This window comes from Doryrhamphus excisus, chromosome 16 (assembly GCF_030265055.1).
Source record: "Doryrhamphus excisus isolate RoL2022-K1 chromosome 16, RoL_Dexc_1.0, whole genome shotgun sequence".
Lineage (NCBI taxonomy): Eukaryota > Metazoa > Chordata > Actinopteri > Syngnathiformes > Syngnathidae > Doryrhamphus > Doryrhamphus excisus.
In genome coordinates this window covers 14,210,465-14,233,066 of record NC_080481.1, presented here as the reverse complement: position 1 = coordinate 14,233,066, position 22,602 = coordinate 14,210,465, and the positions used below count along the sequence as shown (strand labels likewise).

The window sequence follows — 22,602 nt, the reverse complement described above, 5'->3', positions numbered from 1 at the left end:
CTGATATTTGATTATGCTAGTTTCCCACACATTTTTTATGAAAGTGGAGTAATGGTCAACATGTTCATATCAGGGTATGGTGCACCCATTGACTGGTTAATGAAGTGTGAGTAAAGTACACAGACAGGTAATGTATTCGCTGAGTCGATGGTAATGGCATCACTGTTTGCACATGTAATCAGTTTGAGGGCGGACATGTGCTGTCAGGATGGATATGCTGTTGGTGAGAATGTGTTTGCAGCTTGGCGCTTCATGGTTTTAAACATTATATGCCTCCAAATTCCCTTTAAAGTATAATATATCTGTCACTTTTTTTCCTGTGCAAACAAAAACACAAACCAAAGTAAATATATATAAAATTGATGTGTGATTAAATCGTTCAATGGAGTCACTTTATTAAGAATAAATCATGTGTGAGTGGCCGGTGGCTCTTCGCCGTGCTTGGGTCTGTTAAGTGGCCCAGCAGGACGGAGATGCCTACCATGTGATATGATTTTGCAGAAATGCAACAGCTTCCAGTGGGGGACTCTAACATCCTGCACAATGATGTTAGAGTGCTTGTTTAAAATCCATACCGCCTGCAGAAGTAGATTCATGTGGGTGGAGAGAGCATAATGCATACACTTGTAAACTTGACTTAAACAAAAATCTGCATAACTCGGGATGAATGCATTATACATATGGTAATAGCAATACATTGTGTGCAAAGTACTGCATATCGCAACATTAACTTAATTAAGCATTCAACAGAATTAGACTTCTGTTGATGTATTATCATTACAAATATTATGTCATGTTAGACATTAATGTAAACAAATTAAACCTGTTTTTTGTTTTTAAAAAAACCCATGGTGGGTGTAGCAAGGGTAATTTGCACACAAGCGCAAAATGCAAAGTAGTTATTGGTGTTATATTTGTAAAATACATTGAGGGTGTTTTGAAAAATGGCTGGGATTGAATGATTTAATGACGAGCAATCAGTGCACTCACAACAAGCTTATCAACTGATTGGAAATCACAGGAAGTCAGCATATATATATATATATATATATATATATATATATATATATATATATATATATATATATATATATATATATATATATATATATATATATATATAGCGTTATAACAACATAACAGTCTGACTCACAGTGTCATGTTTCAAAGAACACTTTACTAAAAAGACTAAATTCATCACACAGTAGCTAAACACTCAAAAGGTGTGTTACAAATATCAAAACATGCCCCAATATGAGTTTAAAATTTGGATCGTCCTCACAAACTTATGTACACCACAATATGCAATTTTATGACATGGACACATACGGCTTATACATCTACACGGACAGCAAATCTGTTTTTTTTCTGCTAATTTTGTGCCGTTGTTGCACGAGGACCTCCATCAGCACTTTTCTTCTCCCAGTTGGTCGTCGGTGCCTGTGGCATTCACCTTAAAATCACTTATGTGTTGTCATTGATGTTAGAGTACCTACTGTATGCTGACTATGGTAGTCGCTACCATAGCTAGTAGCTAATGGCCCCGCCTCCACATAGAGGCTGAATGAGATGAGAGCCCACTCTGTCCATGCATTCAACTTACAGAACCGGTGAACCCTCTTTTCATCCAGCCTTGTGTGTTACTGCGAGAAGAGCAGACATGCAAATCAATTCATCCAGGACATCATAATTATTTATCGTTTGGGAGGTTGATTCATTCATTATTGTGACAGGGCCTAAGTACAGGTATTATGTCATATTAACCAATGAATTATTGGGAGACTTTCTGTATTTTTATAGCCTCAGCAGCGTGTACAAATACATAATTCTCAATAAAGAACGGGGTCTTTTTACATCAGGGGTCTCAAACACGCGGCCCGCGGGCCAAATGTGGCCCGCAGGACACTAGTTTGAGGCCTTGATATGAATGTTTAATGTTAGTGCGGCCCGCGCAAGTTTGATATGGATGCTGTATGGTATCATGTACCCAGAAAAAATTATCACGTTTGATTAATGTTCATGTTAAAGGTTAAATAACTGTTAATAGTTATCCTCCCTATCCGCGTGGAAGTGGTAAGTTTTGGGCTATTTAAGTTTAAAGGAAATAACTTGAAGGCTACCGTTTAGGACGCTAGCTCTCTAGTTTGCGAGTTAGCACGTGTCTCAAGACCCTGCAGTTGCGTAATATGTTGTAAATAAAAAGAGTATAAATGTGACTATAGTCGTGTTTTGTCATGTCTACAGGGCTCTAATAATGCTTTGTTCATTTTAATCTGAAAAAAATAATTTGTCTACCCACCAACTATATGTGGTTTCATAAGTTTTTATTATTTGCTGTTTTATTATTATTATTATTATTATTATTATTATTATTATTATTATTATTATTATTATTATTATTATTATTATTATTATTATATTTATTATTGATTGATTGATTTTCTTTATTTTTTATTTGTTCATTTATTTTTCATCTCATTTTGTGCAGAAAAATAAAAATTAAGATATTTGAGAACAGTGGAATGTTTTATCAGAGCTTTTATTGTAGAAAATCGGAACCAAAGCACTGAAAAAGTTTGTATATTTTTCCGTTTTTTTTTTTTTTTTGAAAACCTGATGCGGACCAGCCTTGCCCAGACCCTAGCCCCAGTGGCCCCCAGGTAAATTGAGTTTGAGACCCCTGTTTTACATCATTACATTCATTATTTAAATCCAAATTATTGCATTTTCTGCTGAAAACTATAGTTATAGTCGCAAAGATGCCATCATAATGACTGAAAGCATTTAAGTATTTCTACAATATATTCCTTCCATTGTCAATCCTGGCTGTCTGCATGAAGTTGGGATGAGTGGCACCACAATGATTCATTGCAGTCTTCTGTGTCATTTTGTGTGCAGGAAGCCTGAGAGGAGTCTGAGCCGCTCAGCCTAATGGTGTCCAAGTATCCTCTAGCCAGAAACTAGGTCAGGAATTTTAGTATGAATGTAAACTAACAGGACAGGAGACTACATATAACAGGAAACCGCAGATTCTATTGTTTATTAAGATGACTTTTCCGGTAAGTTTTACATTTATTTTGACAGTGTGCCAAAGCGACTGGTTTTAAATCATTCATGAACATGGATAAACTGTTTTGCACTCATGTTTCATCATTTTGACATTGTCACTTTGACAGCTCAAGAAAAAAAAATACCTCAATAGAATTAAAATTGCCCGACCGTAATCAATACTGGAGCTGTCATGGAATTATTGATCTCGGCTAATTTAATCTCTTTGAGTGACTGAAGGTTTTCTGATTTTTTTCCAAGCATTGTTAAAGTCCAGTAAATCTCAAGCAGCACAGCTCGGAATGGCATCAGTATGATGGATGGTGGTTGATGCTGAGATTTTTGCAGGTGAGACCTAAGCATTTAATCCACCGCTCTTTTTCAAGGATGTGCCTCTCTTCACTGCATTTTGTTCTTCCTGGAAATTGTTTTTTTTGTTCTTTGAAACTTTTAAAGATAAATTCAGCAGAGTGCTTACATGTACATGTCAAATGTGGGTAGCTGGCAGCCAATGCGGTAAACTAACAGCAAGAAATCTCATGTGGTGCCCCTCATCTTTGCCACTTGGCTTTCACATTTTCACAGCAATACACCACAGAATGAAATCATACATTTAAAAAAGTAATTTTCCCTCCTGCCAGCATTCCCTCAGTAGACCTGCCAGTGCACACTAATTAAATAGCAGAAATTAATTTGTATGAGACCTTACAAATGAAGGAAGAGAATGTGCCAGGCGGGTGCTTATTGTGACTTTGCTTGCTTATTACCAACACTGGCTTCCGTTGCCTGCACAGGGATTTCCTAACTTTAAGCGTAAACGGATGAACTGTAGCAAAAATAAAAGCTATGATTAGGTATGATTCTAGAAAAGCTGTGCTTGGGAATTGGTCGTTCTTTCTTTTTGCAGGAATAGCAAGCTGGGTTTGCACAGGACAGTTTCATGGATCTGATGTGCTCAACTGGAAAAGTTGAAGGGCGTAGCCCACTGGTCTGTAAAATAATGAGAACAATGATTTGTTTCTTGATTTGTTTCCACATTATTGCTGCTTGTTGGACACAGATACGTCACTTTTACATGAGGTTTATTGGGTTTATTAATTTTGGGTATGGAATTTTTATGCAAATGTATACAAAAGTGTGGTGAGACCAGCCATGTTGTTTGGTCTAGAGACTGTGCCACTGAGGAAAAGACAGGAAGCAGAACTGGAGATAGCAGAGATGAGGATGCTGAGGTTCAGACTGGGAGTGACCAGGATGGATAGGATCAGGAACGAGTACATCAGAGGGACATTACATGTTAGAGGCCTTGGAGATAAAGTCAGAGAGGCCAGATTGAGATGGTTGGGACATGTCCAGAGGAGAGATAGTGAATATATTGGTAGAAGGATGCTGCGTTTAGAGCGTAGAGGAAAACCAAAGTTTATGGATGTAGTGAAGGAGGACATGAGGGTAGTTGGTGTGAGAGAGACAGGATTGGATGGAGGAGATTGAATTGCTGTGGCGACCCCTGAATGGAAAAGCCAAAGAAGAAAGAAGAAGGCTATTCAAGTGTCACAACCCCATCTGTCCAGACTTGTCTTTGTCACCTACTTGTATATTAAAAGGCACATCAATATGACACAGAACCCCTAAGACTCAGGGGTCAATTTGCCGACTGGTCATGTTTGTTTCCATTTTATTGGTCCTGTCTTTGGTCCTGTGCATCTGTAATTTTCAAAATAAGCTTTTTTTATTCAGAGAAGAATGCACAACCATAAGCGAATTCAAGAAACAATACAAGCAGTTGATGACGAGTCTTGAACCAGTCATGATGTGCTTTATATATCACTATATTGACAGTTACTATGGTACCCATTATGTCATTGGATGGTCATAACACCTCATACTTCGGTAAAAAAAAACAAAAACCTTAAAATGTATTATAGAAAGCAGGAAGTGAACAAATGTAACAGTTACTGATTGTAAAAGTACCAGATGGAGGGGTAGGATTTAATAAGCTTTGTTTCTTCCTACTCCTTTTGGACATGTGGAACTGTGAACTGATTATGTGATGCATTCAATTGTAATCTGATGCATGTTCAAATGAAATAAAACCATTACCATTACCAGAATAGATGCTCTGAGAATTGTATAAATGAATCTTTCATGTATTCGCCATCGGTTAATGGCTTTCCCCTCCTTACAATCTCATTTTTTTGTTCATCCACTTCTTGAAATTATATTTGCTCTGCTCAACCTAGTACCGTCTTACCACCATCTATACTGTTGGGTAATTTTCAGAAAAAGCTGAGTGCTTGTTTTGAAAATGTCTTTTAACATGAATTTTTGTATTTTTGAATTTCTCGCCACATACTGTATCAAGCACACTTGATATGTGGAATCATTAGCAGTGATGGAATTCAGGAATCCATTCAGAATCGAACTGTATTCATGATTATGGATAGCTTACCGCGGAAGGGAGGACACTGACAAGCAAACGCTATTATTGTGAAAGAGTAAACCGTCTGCAGTGAGTAGAAAACGAAAACACTACCAAATATTTCTTCAGTTTTTTGGGGGTTTTGTAACCCACCAAAGTAACCCTTTGTTGAGTCCTCCTTGCTGATATGAGCTGTAGAGAGACCAATATTTAGCCTTCACTGTCCCATGAATGGATTGACAAGTCCGTGTTTGGAGCAGGTATATGTAAATTTTTGAGCACCTCTAAAGCTTTCAGTGTAGGTCGACAGGGTAATCCAGTAAGAGCCTGGTGTCAACACAATGCGATGCACAGGGGGGGGAGGCGAGGCATGGAGCCTTGCAGCCCCTCTGCCTCTTGTCTGTAATGAGGGATGAGAGCGGCGGACGCAACTTTGCAGACAGCACAACAGGAATGTTAACCCCATTTCTTTGTGCTGAAAGAAACCGTGCACCTTCCTTCCTCGTATCTCTCCAGTGCCGAGCCTCCACCGAGAAAAAGTCTTGTGCACACCACTATGCCTGCTTGTACATTATTTACAAAGCTGCACACACTCGCCCACTCTTCTCTTTGTCTCAGCAAGTCTACTTCAATACCTCAAAGACTGCATTTGCTTCTGACTGCTGCTAGGCCTGATACGTTTTTTTTTTTTTTTTTGGAAATGCATAACACACAATATCAAAAGAATCAATTAAATGCAGGTAATGACTAAACTAGAACCGGACTTACGGAATGCGAAAGAGCTTTCAACCCAAATCCCTTGGCATCAATTACATAACAGAATAATAAAATATTAATGACATGCCAAGAGGACGGAGTCCTGCCTGTTTGGCAGTGCTGAGCCAACATTTTGGTCTCAGCCTCTCAGACCGCAAGAAAGAAAAAAAAAAGGGCAAAAGTTTAGGGGCTGAAAACATAAAGCCAATTACAGTGAAGTAATAAATTCCTCCCTCATGAATATGGCAAGCGGCTAAACGACGACTACCTAAATTACTTTGGCGGTGCACATCATTAAGTTTGATTGCCGTCATACTTGTGCTGCTTGTGTTTGTATTCGATTCTTAAGTAAACATAAAAAATGGATGAAGCAGCTCGAACAAAGCATGGCGTGAAATAAACAAGATAGCAAAATATTGTCCAATATTGTCCAACAGCAGTTGTGTACGTCATATTATTGTTTTGTTTTGTTTTTTCTCCAAGATTAAGATATACTGTATGTTCAGTTCAATGTACGGATGATTACCGTTACGTCATATTAAATAATAATACTGTGGGGACAATATAATAGTGAGAAATAAGAGTATAGTTTCAAGCTGAGTGCTCAGCAAAGGAAACATGATGAAAGAAGCCGATTCGTACGTTTCAAATCATTAGAGGGAAGAAGAAGAGAGCGCTGAGAGCCGCCTCGCTACACTTACGGTGTTATGTGACTTTAATGATGGAGAAAAAGAGCCACAACCTGCTGACTTGAGACAGACGTGTGAGGTGTGTAAGAGCAAAGTCGTATCTTTTACTGATTGGTCAATATACTTCTGGCAAGAGGAAAAAAAGATTGTATATAATTGTAGCAGAGTGACTTCTGTTGGGTTTTGCTGACTTTTTTACTCTGCTAATCCCCGACTTGGAATTGTTTTTTAATATCGGTCCTCAATAGGCAGTCCACGAACCACATACAGGACAAGTGTTGTCATTTTCATTCATTCATTCATGCAGTACTTCTTCTGCTCTCCAGGGAGCAACAGCGAGCTGGATGCATTACAATGAAGCAATAATAGAAGAAGACATAAATTTAACCATACCTGGCAACACATGTTTTCCTCGCTAAACTACCGTATTTTGCCCTTCTTTCTCTGTTTAGTTATCTTTAAACTTTCCGTAATTTAATTTAATTTAATTTTAATTTAACTTTTTAGATACATTTTTGTATTTCAATTTCATTCATTCATGCAGTACCTCTTCTGCTCTCCAGGGAGCAACAGCGAGCTGGATTCATCGCAATGAAGCAATAATAGAAGAAGACATACATTTCAACAAATATAGTGCTATCAATTTGACCTTTACATTTCTTGTGTAGTTGAGTAGCCCTGTTTTATAAAACCTAACCATACCTGGCAACACATGTTTTCCTCGCTAAATTACCATATTTTGCCCTTCTTTCTCTGTTTAGTTACCTTTAAACTTTCCGTAATTAATTTTAATTTTAATTTTAATTTTAATTTTAATTTTAATTTTAATTTTAATTTTAATTTTAATTTTAATTTTAATTTTAATTTTAATTTTTTAGATACATTTTTGTATTTTAATTTGTTTGACATACTATATGACTCGAACATGGATTTAGTTTGATGCATGTTTTGGAGTACAGGCGCCCATTGCTGTATTTTCGTAGTTAACTATGGCCTATGAATATAAAATATATATTTAAAGACAAGTTATATGCTGTATTCTGGTCAGTATGCATCAGTAATCACATGAGACATGGTGGATGATTGCACAATTTCGCTTGTACTTCTGTATAAGTGACAAGATCAATAAAGTGCCATCTCTACTTCGAGATTACATTACATTTCACCAAGTGCGTAATTTGGACAGGGGATACAGGGAGTCATGACCCCCGCAAAAATCCTATCCAGTAACTATAACCCTACCAAATATAATCACATCATTCTGATTTAATAAAAATATGCATTATCTTGCATTAATATAGCGTTGATTTTGGTCATTTATATAATTTGCCAGCAAAACAGGAGCATGTTTAATCATCCTCTTCTCCACTGCTGAATACTTGGTATGACCCAACCTGCTTTCTCTACCTCATGTACACTATTTGATATATATATATAAGTATATATATATACACTGTGAGCACCAGCTATTTGCGAGGACACTAGCAGGTCACCTCTCGTTGCCTTATTTTCCGTAAAATTATTTTCAAATGCAAATGTTGACATGTATGGCCCTGACTCATCTTCTTGCCACCTAAGGCCGTGATTTCTTATAATGCTGTTGGACGACCTCCCAACAATAGCATTTTCTTTTGTGTGAGTTCCTACAGGAAAATTCACTGATGTGCCACAATTAATATCGGTTTATTAGAATTAGTGTTGTCATGAGACTGAAAGATTGGAAGATTAATTAATTGTGATTAATTAATTTTGTAATTAATCTTGTATTTAATCTCAACTAAAATTCCATAGAAAAGCCCTCACCTTTAGTGTTTGTCATTTTAATTAATTACATTTTTGTGTCAGATTAAAGTATTGAAATATATTTTTTTAAAAAGTGACTTTATATAGTCATTTATTGTTCAACAGATGCAGTCCAAGCTTTTTACATTTTGCTGTATTCCCACTGGCTGCCTTGGACCTTTTAGTTTCGAACACCAGGGGGGAATATTTCTGTGTCTCCAAATAATTCGAAAATATAAATAAAATAAAACGTCAGGTCTATGCAAAGCACTGATGAAAACAGTTTTCCAAGCAATCCAAGTATTAAACCAGCTGAACCAGCTGAGGTCCACTGGTCTTTCATTATAGCAAGACCAATGGTTTTTCACCATTGGACATCTTGCTGATTTTGGTTGTCATTCATATTCCTGCACCATGGCTTCTATGATGAGGGATTTGAAAACTATAACAAGGATATGAAGCTAATTCTAAGCATTTCTCAGCATAAAATACATAAATTGAAAACAAACCGAACAGACTGAAAAAAAAAGTAACATGACAAAGCCTGTGATCCTTCTGGCTGTAAATTCGTAATTTTTTTATATGCTGCATAGCAGAACGTTTTGTGAACGTTGTGGATTTTGTCAGTGGCAAATATATCCACTGTGCAAATATACAGAGTTCAGAGTCAAATTGCTGTTATATGATTGCTAGCAAACAACAGGAAACACGGCAGTTCTGCACGAATGCAGAACACAATAGGCGGGGTCTTATTCCAGCTGCACACCCTCTACTGGTAGCAATAGTTAATACAATAACAGACACATACTATACAACAGATCACCGATAGATCACTCTAACACACCACAATGACGCAGAACACAATGCATGTTCATATGCTGTGAAATTGTACTTTAAAAGCGCTCACTAAATCCCCATGAGGTCAGCACATTACAAATGGGCGCCCTCTGCAGGCGTGATACTTACTAAGGTAAGTTTGACGTCATAGCTCAAACTATCCTCTGAAGGAGCACTTGTCATATTTTCTTCCTTTGCTATTGTTGCGTTTTATAAAAACGTGTTTTGCCTGTCAAGTGCAAGATAGGCAATAAGTTAAAAAAAAAAAAACAGCTTTTAAAGCTTTGTGCTTCCTCCATTTTGACAAGCTAAAGCAGAAAATATCTTGACAGGAGAGAAAGCTGTCTTGGCATTTGATTGTAATTGAAGACCTGCCCAACATATAACATGAAGCTGCAGGAAAAAAACTGCAAGCTGTCTTATGATGGAGAATGCTGTATGAGCGGTTATGCAAAACTTTCTGGGAATCTGATGTTTTCACAAACAACAACAAATACATTGGGAATGTACCGCTACTGAAAAATATTCTAAAGAGGGCTGTTTCACAAACTTTTTTTAAGTCTGCTGTAATTCTGGAGATACCTTGGAAAAAATTCTCACTTACTTTAGTGCCGATGGGATACAATATCATGTTGAAAGTCCCTTAAATGAAAAGTATAGGCGCCCTTTAAGGTCCAAGTAATGCAGTCATTCATTCATTTTTGAGAATTTATCTTGTTCATAATCACAGGTGAGGGCGGCACGGCGGTCTAGTGGTTAGCGCACAGACCTCACAGCTAGGAGACCAGGGTTCAATTCCACCCTCGGCCATCTCTGTGTAGAGTTTGCATGTTCTCCCCGTGGGTTTTCTCCGGGTACTCCGGTTTCCTCCCCCATTCCAAAAACATGCTAGGTTAATTGGCGATTCCAAATTGTCCATAGGTATGAATGTGAGTGTGAATGGTTGTTTGTCTATATGTGCCCTGTGATTGGCTGGCGACCAGTCCAGGGTGTACCCCGCCTCTCGCCCGAAGACAGCCCGACCCTCGTGAGGAAAAAGCGGTAGAAAATGAATGAATGAATAATCACAGGTGAGGGTGGGGTACACCTTGGACTGGTCAACAGCCAATCACAGTGCATTAACACAGACAACCATTCACACTAATGGGAACCAAACCCATGCTGGTTACACACAGGTTGGGTTGAGTGAACCACGAGATTATCAATGACTACCAGCTAATAAATTAGCATAGATTAGAAATAGAAAACTTTGTTATACACCATTGCTGCTGATTGTTATGTTTGTTATATTGTTGCAGGAAGCAGCTGATTGGCCCCACCCCTTCGTAGAGCATATAAATGGACGCAGGTGTTCTCTGGCTCTGGTCCTGCATGCTACCTCCACTTGTGGACTTTGTGACTTTTTGCCTACTCAGCATAACGTGGGTCCTGTACCAACCCAACCGTCTGTTCACCTTTTCACCTCACTCTTTGTATGGGCCGGCGCATCGGGACTATTTCTTTTTGCACTGGAGAGGAGCGGGGGTTTCTTCTTTTTTCTTCATGTTCCTCTGAGTCGTAACACTGATGCAAATACATTCAGAAGTCAGCATCTCACAGTTGTTTCGCAATCACACTGTCATATGCGCAACATGTTTAGATGCTCGCAGCTTGTCAAATACAGCCAACAGCTTTGGGGTGGGTTATGTGTCAAGATATGATGCAGAGCATCCAGTGTTTGCGTGACCCATTTGGGCACAGCTTGCTTCTTGTGCTATTTGCAGGTTTATTAGTCCAATGTGCATGTTTCTGCTGTGTCATAATCTGACAGGTTCATAGAGTTTTAGTATTCTGCTACCGCCGTGTTATCTATAGTGTTGTCTTTTCAGCATTTAAGGGGTGAATACCTTTAAGAATGTTGTCCATCTTGATGCTTATCTGGGTGAGTAATTGCCATCTTGACTTAAATTCTTTGCCCCAAGAATGCTCTATGTTTTGTAGAGATAGTGTTCACTGTGAAGCTCAGTGACCTTTTTGAAAAGATAAGAAAGTCAAAGCAATTTGTTCCCACGACGGATAATGCTAATTGGGACACACAGCAACACTTCTTTCAAAATAACGCCCTGCCTGTTAACTTTGTGAGGTTTTATCACAACTGTGTGAATTAACTGGCCATGCTGGTATGCCCAAGTCTGTCTTCCAGTTAAGACATTAATCTGAGCTGCGTAAGAATGCTGTGCGGTCGCTTTTAAGGTACTCATTCATTCATTTTCTACCGCTTTTTCCTCACGAGAGTCGTGGAGGTTGCTGGAGCCTATCCCAGCTGTCTTCGTGCGAGAGGCGAGGTACACCCTGGACTGGTTGCAGTCCAGACAAACAACCATTCACACTAAAAAAATATAAAATGTCACTTGGGGGTTGCTGGAGCCTATCCCAACTGTCTTCGGGCGAGAGGCGGGGTACACTCTGGACTGGTCGCAGTCCAGACAAACAACCATTCACACTAAAAAAATATAAAATGTCACTTCACATAGAATTGGCTTCTCTATTTAGTAATGAAAAAATGTTAACTGTAGAATCTATCCATTCATCCATTTTCTGGGTCACGGGAATGCTGGAGCCTATCCCAGCTGTCTTCGGGCGAGAGGCGGGGTAAACTCTGGATTGGTCGCCAGCCAATCACAGGGCACATATGGACAAACAACCATTCACACTCACATTCATACCTATATGGACAATTTGGAGTCGCCAATTAACCTAGCATGTTTTTGGAATGTGGGAGGAAACCGGAGAAAACCCATGCATGCACGGGGGGTGGAATTGAACCCTGGTCTCCTAGCTGTGAGGTCTGCGCGATAACCACTCGACCGCCGTGCCGCCCTTTTAAGGTACTTTCTGAGCAAATTTATAGCATCCTTTAAGTGGGACATGTATCCCTGCACATGTTATACTTAGCTGATTTGGTTGTGGGAGTGGGAGTGGGAGTGGATGTGTGTCACTCACAACATTCACTCCAGCAGCAACATATTTTCAAACGTGTATTTTTTCCCACTGCACTGGCTACAAAACAATTTTAGTTGCATACCTTGCTCATTCGTATCGGGATGTTTGTGCCACATAGAAATGTGCAGCTTTCTAAACTGCTAAATTCTACATTATTTAATTGGATTTGTACATTTAGTTAGACTAAGCCATCTTAATTTTGATAGGAAGAGAACATGTTATTGTAGTTGGCTACCAGTCATGATTTTTTTTAAAGAGGCATTCATGAACAGATGCCCGAGCCACCTCACCTGGCTCTTTTCAATGTGGTTGGACTCCGAGTCAGGGAGTGTCCCGCTCTTATTGAAGGTTTAAATGATCTCACAGCAAAATTAAAATTCTAATCTAATATGGAGCCAAAAATTTGGATCCACCAATTAACCCAACATGCATGATTTTGGAACATTGGAGGAAACCGGAGAACCCGGAGAAAACCCAAATACACAAAGGGAGAACATGCGAACTCAACACAGATGCCCAACAGAGATTCAAACCCAGGTCTGGCCAACATGCTCACCATTATCGTCCACCGTGCAAAATTGAACCTCATGATTTTTTTTTACAGTAAATTGTCATGATTCTGTGCAATAAGAGAAGATTGAAAAAGGAAGCGGTTGTGATGTGCACTGTAGTTTCTGAATGACTGACCTTGAACAGACGCAGTATATTGGCCACCATGATTGACACAGAGCTGGCAGACGCGCCGATCACTCCGACCACTCTCTCAGGTTTTGTGATGATGGGTGGCCCTCCGCTGAGACACTTGACGTCGGTTGAGTCCTTCTCAATCAGAGCCTGTACGAACGTCAGCGACTGTTCCAGAGCGTGAGTGTCCCGGGAGCAGGTGTCCAGGATGCGCGCCCCCAAAGTGATGTTAGGCAGCAGCTCATTGTCATTATTGATGCGATCCAGAGCGAATAACATAGCCTCCAACCTGTGGATGCCCTTCTCTTTCTTTAGTTCACCGCAGGCTTTGCCGTCGTTTCCTCTTGCATGAACCGGGAATAGCCCACCCAGCGATATGTCCCCATCAATGCGTATTGAGTTGAGGTGTGTGTGACCTGGCATTCTGGGTTTGGCTGCCGAGGCGATGAAGAAATAACAAGCAAGTAGCGACAGCCAGCAGCACCAGCCAAAGCCTCCTCGCGGGGTCATTATGAAACGCTAAATCTGCATCCAAGTACAAATTCTAGTCCTTTGAGCATGAAAAAGATATGGGTACATGCAAATGTCTTCAAGGTTAGCGACACTTATTTTTCAGAAAAAAAAAAGTCATCTTCAAACGTCTCCTCTCATGGTTTCCACAGCGGATACAACTTCACTAATTTGATAGATGCTCTCTTTGTGTTTTACGCTTTTTTTTCTTTTCCTTGCAGTGGAACGCTGTGGTTATGTGTATGACCTAAACATTGCCAAAACAGATGAGCCTGAAACTGCAAAGAGCATTCTCAGATGGCTTCAACAAAACAAAAAGACGTTAGGCTTTCTTCTTTGCGTCTTTGGGATTCTGCCTCTCTCTCTCTGAGTCCTTCAGGCGGGTGAAAATACACAGGAGGACCCAATGAGCTGCACGGCAAGTGCCTGTGGAAGAGGAAAGGTGGATTAGCAACCTTCTTCTATACAGCAACATTAAAGGATATACGGTGTCTTCTATGCAGGGATGCTACCTTACATAAGACTTCCACACACAGTGGATTTTTCTTTTGGAATGCTTCTCAAAATGAATAACATGATGTGATATTTCAATTTTCAATATATTCAGAACATTTGCACTAGGCTATCAAAGTTAAAGTCTATTTTCTACATCCGTAAATTCTAGACAAAATAACACCCTGACCCTGATGGCCCCAGGAAATACAAGATGCTTTGTATGACACTCAGGGCTCCAGAGTTCTTTCCTAAAGCCTTCAGAATTGTTGCTGCTTGGCATCATTCCATCATTCCATTCTTGTGGAACCTCAATTGCGCCTTTACTTAAAGGAAACTGCACTTTTTTTTTATTTTACCCATCATTCACAATCCTTATGTGAGACATGAATATCTCTTTTCTGTGAATTGTAAAGATATAAAAACAGATACAAAGAGACGGCTCATTAATGCATTTAATGAGTCACACCTATGTTGCCTACAAAGACCACTATTAAAATACTTCCAAAAAGGTTTAATGGTTATATATACATTATACATTATATATACATATTATATACATTAACAGCATAACAATGTTAATAATAATAATAATGGTAATGGTAATGGTAATGGTTTTATTTCATTTGAACATACATCAGATTACAATTGAATGCATCACATAATCAGTTCACAGTTCCACATGTCCAAAAGGAGTAGGAAGAAACAAAGCTTATTAAATCCTACCCCGTCTACAATCAGTAACTGTTACATTTGTTCACTTCCTGCTTTCCATAATGAAGTTTAAGGGGTTTTTTTTTTGGTTTTTGTTTTTTTTTTAATAATGCACCTAGTACCGAAGTACGAGGTGATATGACCATCCAATGACATAATGTGTACCATAGTAAGTGTCAATATAGTGATATATATAGCACATCATGACTGGTTGAAGACTCTTCATCCTTGTATTTATCAACGACTTGTATTGTTTCTTGAATTGGCTCATCTTTGTGCATTGTTTGAGGTCCACATACTGAAATGCTATGCTAACGCTAACGTAGTCCTAGCATATAAGTGTTTCAAATGTAGTACTTCCCTGAAATCATATTTCTCCTCTCTTGTAGAGAAGTATTGGATGACATTTTTAGGTAATTGGTTATTTTTAGCCTTATGCATTATTTTAGCTGTTTGAAGATGAACTATATCAGCAAGTTTAAGTATTTGTGATTTTAGAAATAAGGAGTTAGTATGTTCTCTGTAGGCGGCATTATGAATTATCCTTACTGACCTTTTTAGCGAGTGAAGATTGCTTTTATAGTTATTACCCCATATTTCCACACAATAAGTAAGATAGATAATGTTGCTGATGTGGCATATCGAGTATCTCAACTTGAAAAAAATTCACGATTCATGCACTGTGAGGGTGGAGAGCAGAGGGGGGGTTGTGAACACCAATGAAATGTTATCTTGGGGTTAACTATTCAGAAAGGCTGATGCTGAGCTGGATAAAAGACATGCAAAATGGATGAACAGAATATTCCTTGAGTTTTGCACCTCAGTTCTCACAAGGTCAAGCCCATCCCTCGCCTCATCAGGCTTCCTAGTCAGGGCTAGCGACCAATACAGTGGTGCATCCATGCACAGCTGAAGAATCCTTCAATCCTCATGCTTTTCTTCTCCCTCTGACCAGCTCAGCTATGCCACTATTTTCCAGGTTTCTATATTTCATGCTTGTCCTGTATGTAAATTAGACTGACAGTACATAAAGGCCACCAGCCGAAGCTTTCACAACCTTTTCAATAGGAAAGGAGATGTCGTTATGCCTCTTCTTCAAAATTACATGTTTTCACCCAATTTTGAGCACATGTTGAGATGTAGAGAGATTAATAATTCTCGACAGCTTTTCCACCGCCATCACATCCACATCACTTTTTCTTTTTTTTAATAAAAATCACATGATAAACATGCCCTCCCATCAGGTTGGGAACCAAACGGAGATATTTATGTAATCCGCACAGATCCCCCCCCCACTATAACCCAGCATACATAATGCATGAAGGCTGAGTACTCGCTGGAAAACACCTTGTTCTGAAGGAAAGCCTCAATCAGATGGGAGAAGAAAGGGTGGAAGCTTGGAAAATTGTCTCTTTGGAAATGAGTTTAAAAGAGACAAACAGAGCTACCTCACACGATCAAACGGAATGCCTGGACACTTCCCTTTTAGCCGCAATTAGCTTGTATCTGTATAAAGATCCTTCTACGAAAATATTTGATGAAACATTCCTCTGTGTGTTCTGCATCTTCCTTTGAGGAGGGAGTGATTTAAATTGGAATTTTCTGTTGTCTAAAAAAATGTCTAGAAGGAAAAGACAGGACACAGAACTGGAGGTAGCAGAGATGAGGATGCTGAGGATCTCATTGGGAGTGACCAGGATGGATAGGATCAGGAACAAGTACCTCAGAGGGACATTACATGTTAGAGGCCTTGGAGATAAAGTCACAGAGGCCAGACTGAGATGGTTGGGACATGTCCGAAGGAGAGATAGTGAATATATTGGTAGAAGAATGCTTCATTTAGAGCTGCCAGGTAGGAGGTGTAGAGGAAGACCAAAGAGGCGGTTTATGGATGTAGTGAAGGAGGACATGAGGGAAGATGGTGTGAGAGAGACGGGGTTGGATGGAGGGGATTGAATTGCTGTGGCGACCCCTGAGGAAAAGACAGGAAGCAGAACTGGAGGTAGCAGAGATGAGGATGCTGAGGTTCAGATTGAGAGTGACCAGGATGGATAGGATCAGGAACGAATACACCAGAGGGACATTACATGTTACAGGCCTTGGAGATAAAGTCAGAGAGCCCAGACTGAGATGGTGTGGACATATATTGGTAGAAGGATGCTGCGTTTAGAGCTGCCAGGTAGGAGGCGTAGAGGAAGACCAAAGAGGAGGTTTATGGATGTAGTGAAGGAGTACATAAGGGTAGTTGTGAGAGAAACAGATGCAGAAGACAGTGTTGGATAGATGCGACCCCTGAAGGGAAAAGCCGAAAGAGAAAGAAGACCTTTTACGGATTTGTATTGAGTCGTGGACTCCTATAGAGCAGCTACACACAATAACAGAAAACTTTCCAGATCTTCAACGTTCTGCGCCAAAAAGATTAGACTTTTGGCGTAGTAATGTTGACGCCCCATTATAGGATACTGTCAATTAATCTTTGGTTCGAAGGAGGAAGACTCCAAAAAGAATATTGCATGATCACAGTAGTGAAATACAGTCAAGTCTTGTGTGGTTTATCATTAAAATTGACTTTTTTGAGTGTTTTTTTTTAGAGAGAATTGTGTATTGTGAGGGTTTTTACAGCCTTAAAACATATATAATAACTGGGGGAAAAAAATGAAGTTAGCTTTTTTCCGATTTTCACTTATTGCAGGCTATTTTGGGAACCTACCCTGAACAATTCAGTCGGAGATTTCAGAAGTAGGTCTTAAAGTCTCAGTGATGAAGTCTTTGCCGCCACTGCGGTGCGGTCATTGCTCGGTGAAACTTGGCAGTTTGAGCATCTGTTTGGTCACGACTCCCAGGTGTGCGGAGCAGATAAACATCAGCTGTCTGCAGAGGCACAAGCTCATGCAAAAGTAGCAAATCTACTGAGCCGCTGTTTCCCTTCACGGAGCATGCAACGAACAGTCCCATGTCACTCTGCACACATTAAAGTGACAGCACTTAATAATATAAGGATTTTCCTCTTGAGCAATTATTTCCATTAGATGTTTGCTTTGAGACTTCCTTATGGAGGGACGGTCTTCAGAACAGCTTTGTATTAAAAAAAAAAAAAAAAAAAAAAAAGTGATACTACGTCAAAGGACTCTAAATGTGAGGGAAAGTATAAATGTCGTCTCTGCCAAACGATTAAAGATTGATGAGAGCAATTCTAGATTTTGAATGTGTCGCTGGCAAGTCGCCAGCCGCCCAGCAAGAATAACAAGCAAACCTCCCGCACGCCAGACGGCTGCACGGGAACCCTGCCAACAATTAGCTACTGTGATACCGTTGCTTTGTTTTCATTTAAGCAAGTCCAAAGTGGGTTCCCTGTACGTATCATACTGCAGAAAATGACTCATTGTCTTAACCATTCTGGATGCCAAATTCTTGAGAGTTTAATCACATGCGTCGTTATTTTACAAGTCATTCACTTAAACATTCAATAAATCATCAATTGTATTTCAATTTTAGATACTTTCAGCAAGCAAGGTCATTGGTGTTTTCACAGAGAACAGCACAGCACTTCTGATAAATATATTGTGGGTATATTTTGGATTAGTGATGTTCTGATCAGCCTCAGATTCAATCCGATCAGATCCGATTTCCAGTATCGATCCAGTATTTTGACAACCTTATTCCTGAATTCATTAAATGTAGTATTTGGTAGTATTGCTGTAAATTAGCAATGAGCCTGCCGTGATGTAGTGGTTAGCGTTCTGGACTTTGGAGCAGACGCCTCAGGTTCGAATCGCCACTACTAAGCACCATAGGTATTCGTCAGAAAGGGCATCCGGAATATAAAACAATAAAATAAATAACTAAAGATCTGCGGTGGCGACCCCATAATCAGGAAAAAGCCGAAAGAAACATTCATTCATTCATTCATTCATTTTCTACCGCTTTTCCTCACGAGGGTCGCGGGGGTGCTGGAGCCTATCCCAGCTGTCTTTGCACGAGAGACGGGGTACACCCTGGACTGGTCGCCAGCCAATTACAGGGCACATATAGACAAACAACCATTCACACTCACATTCATACCTATGGACAATTAACCTAGCATGTTTTTCAAATGCGGGAGGAAACCCACGCATGCACGGGGAGAACATGCAAACTCCACACAGAGATGACCGAGAGTGGAATTGAACCCTGGTCTCCTAGCTGTGAGTCTAGCTAACCACTCGACCACCGTGCAGCAGGGTTTGTTGCTACGGCGTAGAGGCCTTTTCCTCTGGTACTTGGTTTTGTGCTTAGTCCACTGATGATGTAATGAATGGAGCTCTCCTAGTACCACCACTTGAAATTAACATTTTGTTGAAATTGATGGGGTGAGTTCATCCTCTGATCTCCAACCAAGTAAAAAAAAAGGCATAAATCATCTCTAGTTTTAGATTGTTGCCATGATTGCCATGTTGATTAATTATCATAAAAACATCACAAACCCTGCAGCCCACTTAACTGGCTGTCCACACAGGAACGTTTTAATGATATTTTTCGCTTCCACTGTGGGAAAATCGGATAACGCTGACTTGTCATTGCCATGTAGACAAGCAAAACACTACTTTCTGAGAACAATGACCAGAGGAACAAACAGGACCCCCCATCCATACACATAACAAACAACAATGGTGGACTACAGAGCTGTGTTTTTGCTGCACTATGTATCTGAAGACGACGGACCTTACATGCATGCGTTCTTTTTTGTTCTATATTTTTGGTGTCACGTGGTTATGTCGTTGTGTCTTTTCATCTAGCGATTTCACCTGAAAACTTCCCTGTGGGGCGGCACGACGGTCGAGTGGTTAGCGCGCAGACGTCACAGCTAGGAGACCAGGGTTCAATTCCACCCTCGGCCATCTCTGTGCGGAGTTTGCATGTTCTCCTCGGGTTTTCTCCAGGTACTCCGGTTTCCTCCCACATTCCAAAAACATGCTAGGTTAATTGGCGACTCCAAATTGTCCATAGGTATGAATGTGAGTGTGAATGGTTGTTTGTCTATATGTGCCCTGTGATTGGCTGGCGACCAGTCCAGGGTGTACCCCGCCTCTCGCCCAAAGACAGCTGGGATAGGCTCCAGCGACCCCCGCGTGAGGAAAAGCGGTAGAAAATGAATGAATGAACTTCCCTGTGTTGACTTACTGTTCCAACTTTTTGTGAACGGACGGCAAAAAAAAACAAAAAACAAGCACGTTCCTGTGTGAGCAGAGCCTTAAAGTAAGAGAAGAGGTCCCTTGCTGAGAATGTCCAAATATGAATGCCTATTGTGACATCTTCAGATAACCTCAAAATTAATAACCTTTTATAATTAATATTTGATGACCAGATCTGCTTGGAACATGTGAAAACATCATCTGCTATCTCTCATTCTGCAGTCCATGTCCGCGAGGTCCACCTGCATGCGAGAACAAAAAGTCTCTTTCATTTCCAAATGTGCAACCATTGTCTCTTGTTCTTTCATTTGCCACATACAGAGACATGGAACATCCCTCTACTTCCTTTTTTTTTCATGACAGTTTCTGTTCAAAGCAGCATGTGTTTTACTAATTACCGGCATCAAACTGTGGACAGCAACTATTGTTTATAAACAATAGAAGCGTCAAGAAGAAAATCCTGTCGTGGTTGTCAAGGAGAGGAGCGACACAGCCCCAAAAAAGCAATGACTCACTTGTTGGTGTTAATTGAGGACAACACGGCATTGTGGGTAAAATCACATTTATACATCAGGAGCTTTCATGTGTGTATCAAAAACACATTCAAATCCATGTCTGACTCAGAGCCACATTGATTTACTGAGAGACGGCATGATGAATCAGATTAAGGTGGTGCCGACAATAACAAAAGTGCAGAGGGCATAAAGAAGTGCTTCCAAGGCAATGGAAAAGCTTAACGGCAGCGCGTTTGATTACATGCGTTATAACTCCTTGGCTCTCCGCCTTCATACTATCTCAATAACTGACACCACCTCTCCTCCATTTTCTTATTATGTCTCTGTGACGCTGTCCAACAGCTCGCTTACACCAAAGCCTGAGTCTTTTCCACTCATTAATATTTTCTTCATGCAAAATGCAGATACCATTAATAGTCAGTGTTGCACCCCAGGGCTACCTCGGAGGTGGATTCCCATAATGAGACACTTGTCAAAGTTTGCTGAAACACAAGGAAATAAATCCCGGAACCGAGCGGTTTGCAACATGCGGTGATGCAGAGGTTCATTGTTTCTTACACAGATGATGTACATGAGAACAGCATTGTAAACCGTGTTCCTTAGCCCCTTTGAAAGTATGTTTGATGTGAATTATTCACAGGCAAATCCTCAAGGTCTCTACCAAACGTATACACAAGCAGTTGTTATTGTGAACATGTCGCCGTAATGTCCAAATCTTGCCTGAAGGCGTACAAAGAACCACATTACAGCAAAGATCTGTCCGTCAAGTTAAAGATCTATAAAGTAGGGATGAGTGAGTTCACCACTATCTGTATCTGAATCTGGATCTGGATCTGAATCTGAATCTGAATCTGAATCTGAATCTGGATCTGGATCTGGATCTGGATCTGGATCTGACTCTGACTCTGACTCTGACTCTGACTCTGACTCTGGATCTGAATCTGAATCTGAATCTGAATCTGAATCTGAATCTGAATCTGAATCTGGATCTGGATCTGGATCTGAATCTGAATCTGAATCTGAATCTGAATCTGAATCTGAATCTGGATCTGGATCTGAATCTGAATCTGAATCTGAATCTGAATCTGAATCTGAATCTGAATCTGGATCTGGATCTGTACTCGAAGTGGGCAGGGCATAATCCAGAAGACTGAATACACAATGAGCAAGGTATTTAAACATGGATACGGATAATGATGAAATGTACTTGTTTCATACTCGTATCTGGTAAAAATGCATTATCCTCATCCCTACTATAAACATATATACAGTATTACATCCCGGACGCCTCCCTGGTGAGGTGTTCTGGGCATGTCCAGCCGGGAAAAGGCCCCGGGGCAGACCTAGGACACGCTGGAGGGACTATGTCTCACAGCTGGCCTGGGAACGCCTTGGTGTCCTCCCGGTGGAGCTGGACGAGGTGGCAGGGGACCGGGAAGTCTGGGCTTCCCTACTAAGACTGCTGCCCCCGCGACCCGGACCCGGATAAGCGGAGGAAAATGGATGGATGGATGGACAGTATTACATGTTCTCCAAACCGATCTTTACAAGGATCTACTACTCTATGTATATTTTTTTTGAATTGTTATTCGTAAGTGAAAATATCACTAATAGTGATCGAATGTTTACTGAGGGGAGGGAGAGATGATTTGGGTTGCGAAAAAATATGCAACCAAGCCACAGAGATGAGCGATGAGTGGAGCTGTCTTGTGCTTTATCTGAGTTTTCGCTTCAAAAATTTGATTTGGGGGTGTTGTGCCCCCTATTTTTAATCTGAGTATACTATCTTGTATATTCAACTATTGGTTGCAGTGGCAGGCGGCAGTGATTAAACTACAGTGACTTACCATTGAAAGTGCCTGGTACCTCTAGACTTGATCTTAGGACCTCCAGATTGCAAACCAAGCACTCTAGAAACTGAGAAAAACCTGAATAGGTGCCTAATGAGGATAAGCGGCATAGAACATGGACGCATGGATGAATAGGTATAAAATTTGTGCTGA

General features: G+C 40.2%; 1 protein-coding gene across 1 annotated transcript in view; it reads right to left on the bottom strand.

Moving 5' to 3' along the window:
* Positions 1-22,602, bottom strand: part of grm4 (glutamate receptor, metabotropic 4) — a 162,107-nt gene that overhangs the window by 89,431 nt on the left and 50,074 nt on the right. Inside the window, exon 2 of the mRNA XM_058050773.1 lies at positions 13,201-14,133. Within this exon, the coding sequence (XP_057906756.1) occupies positions 13,201-13,707 (507 nt within the window). The 5' untranslated portion in view covers positions 13,708-14,133. The remainder of the gene's footprint in view (positions 1-13,200; positions 14,134-22,602) is intronic.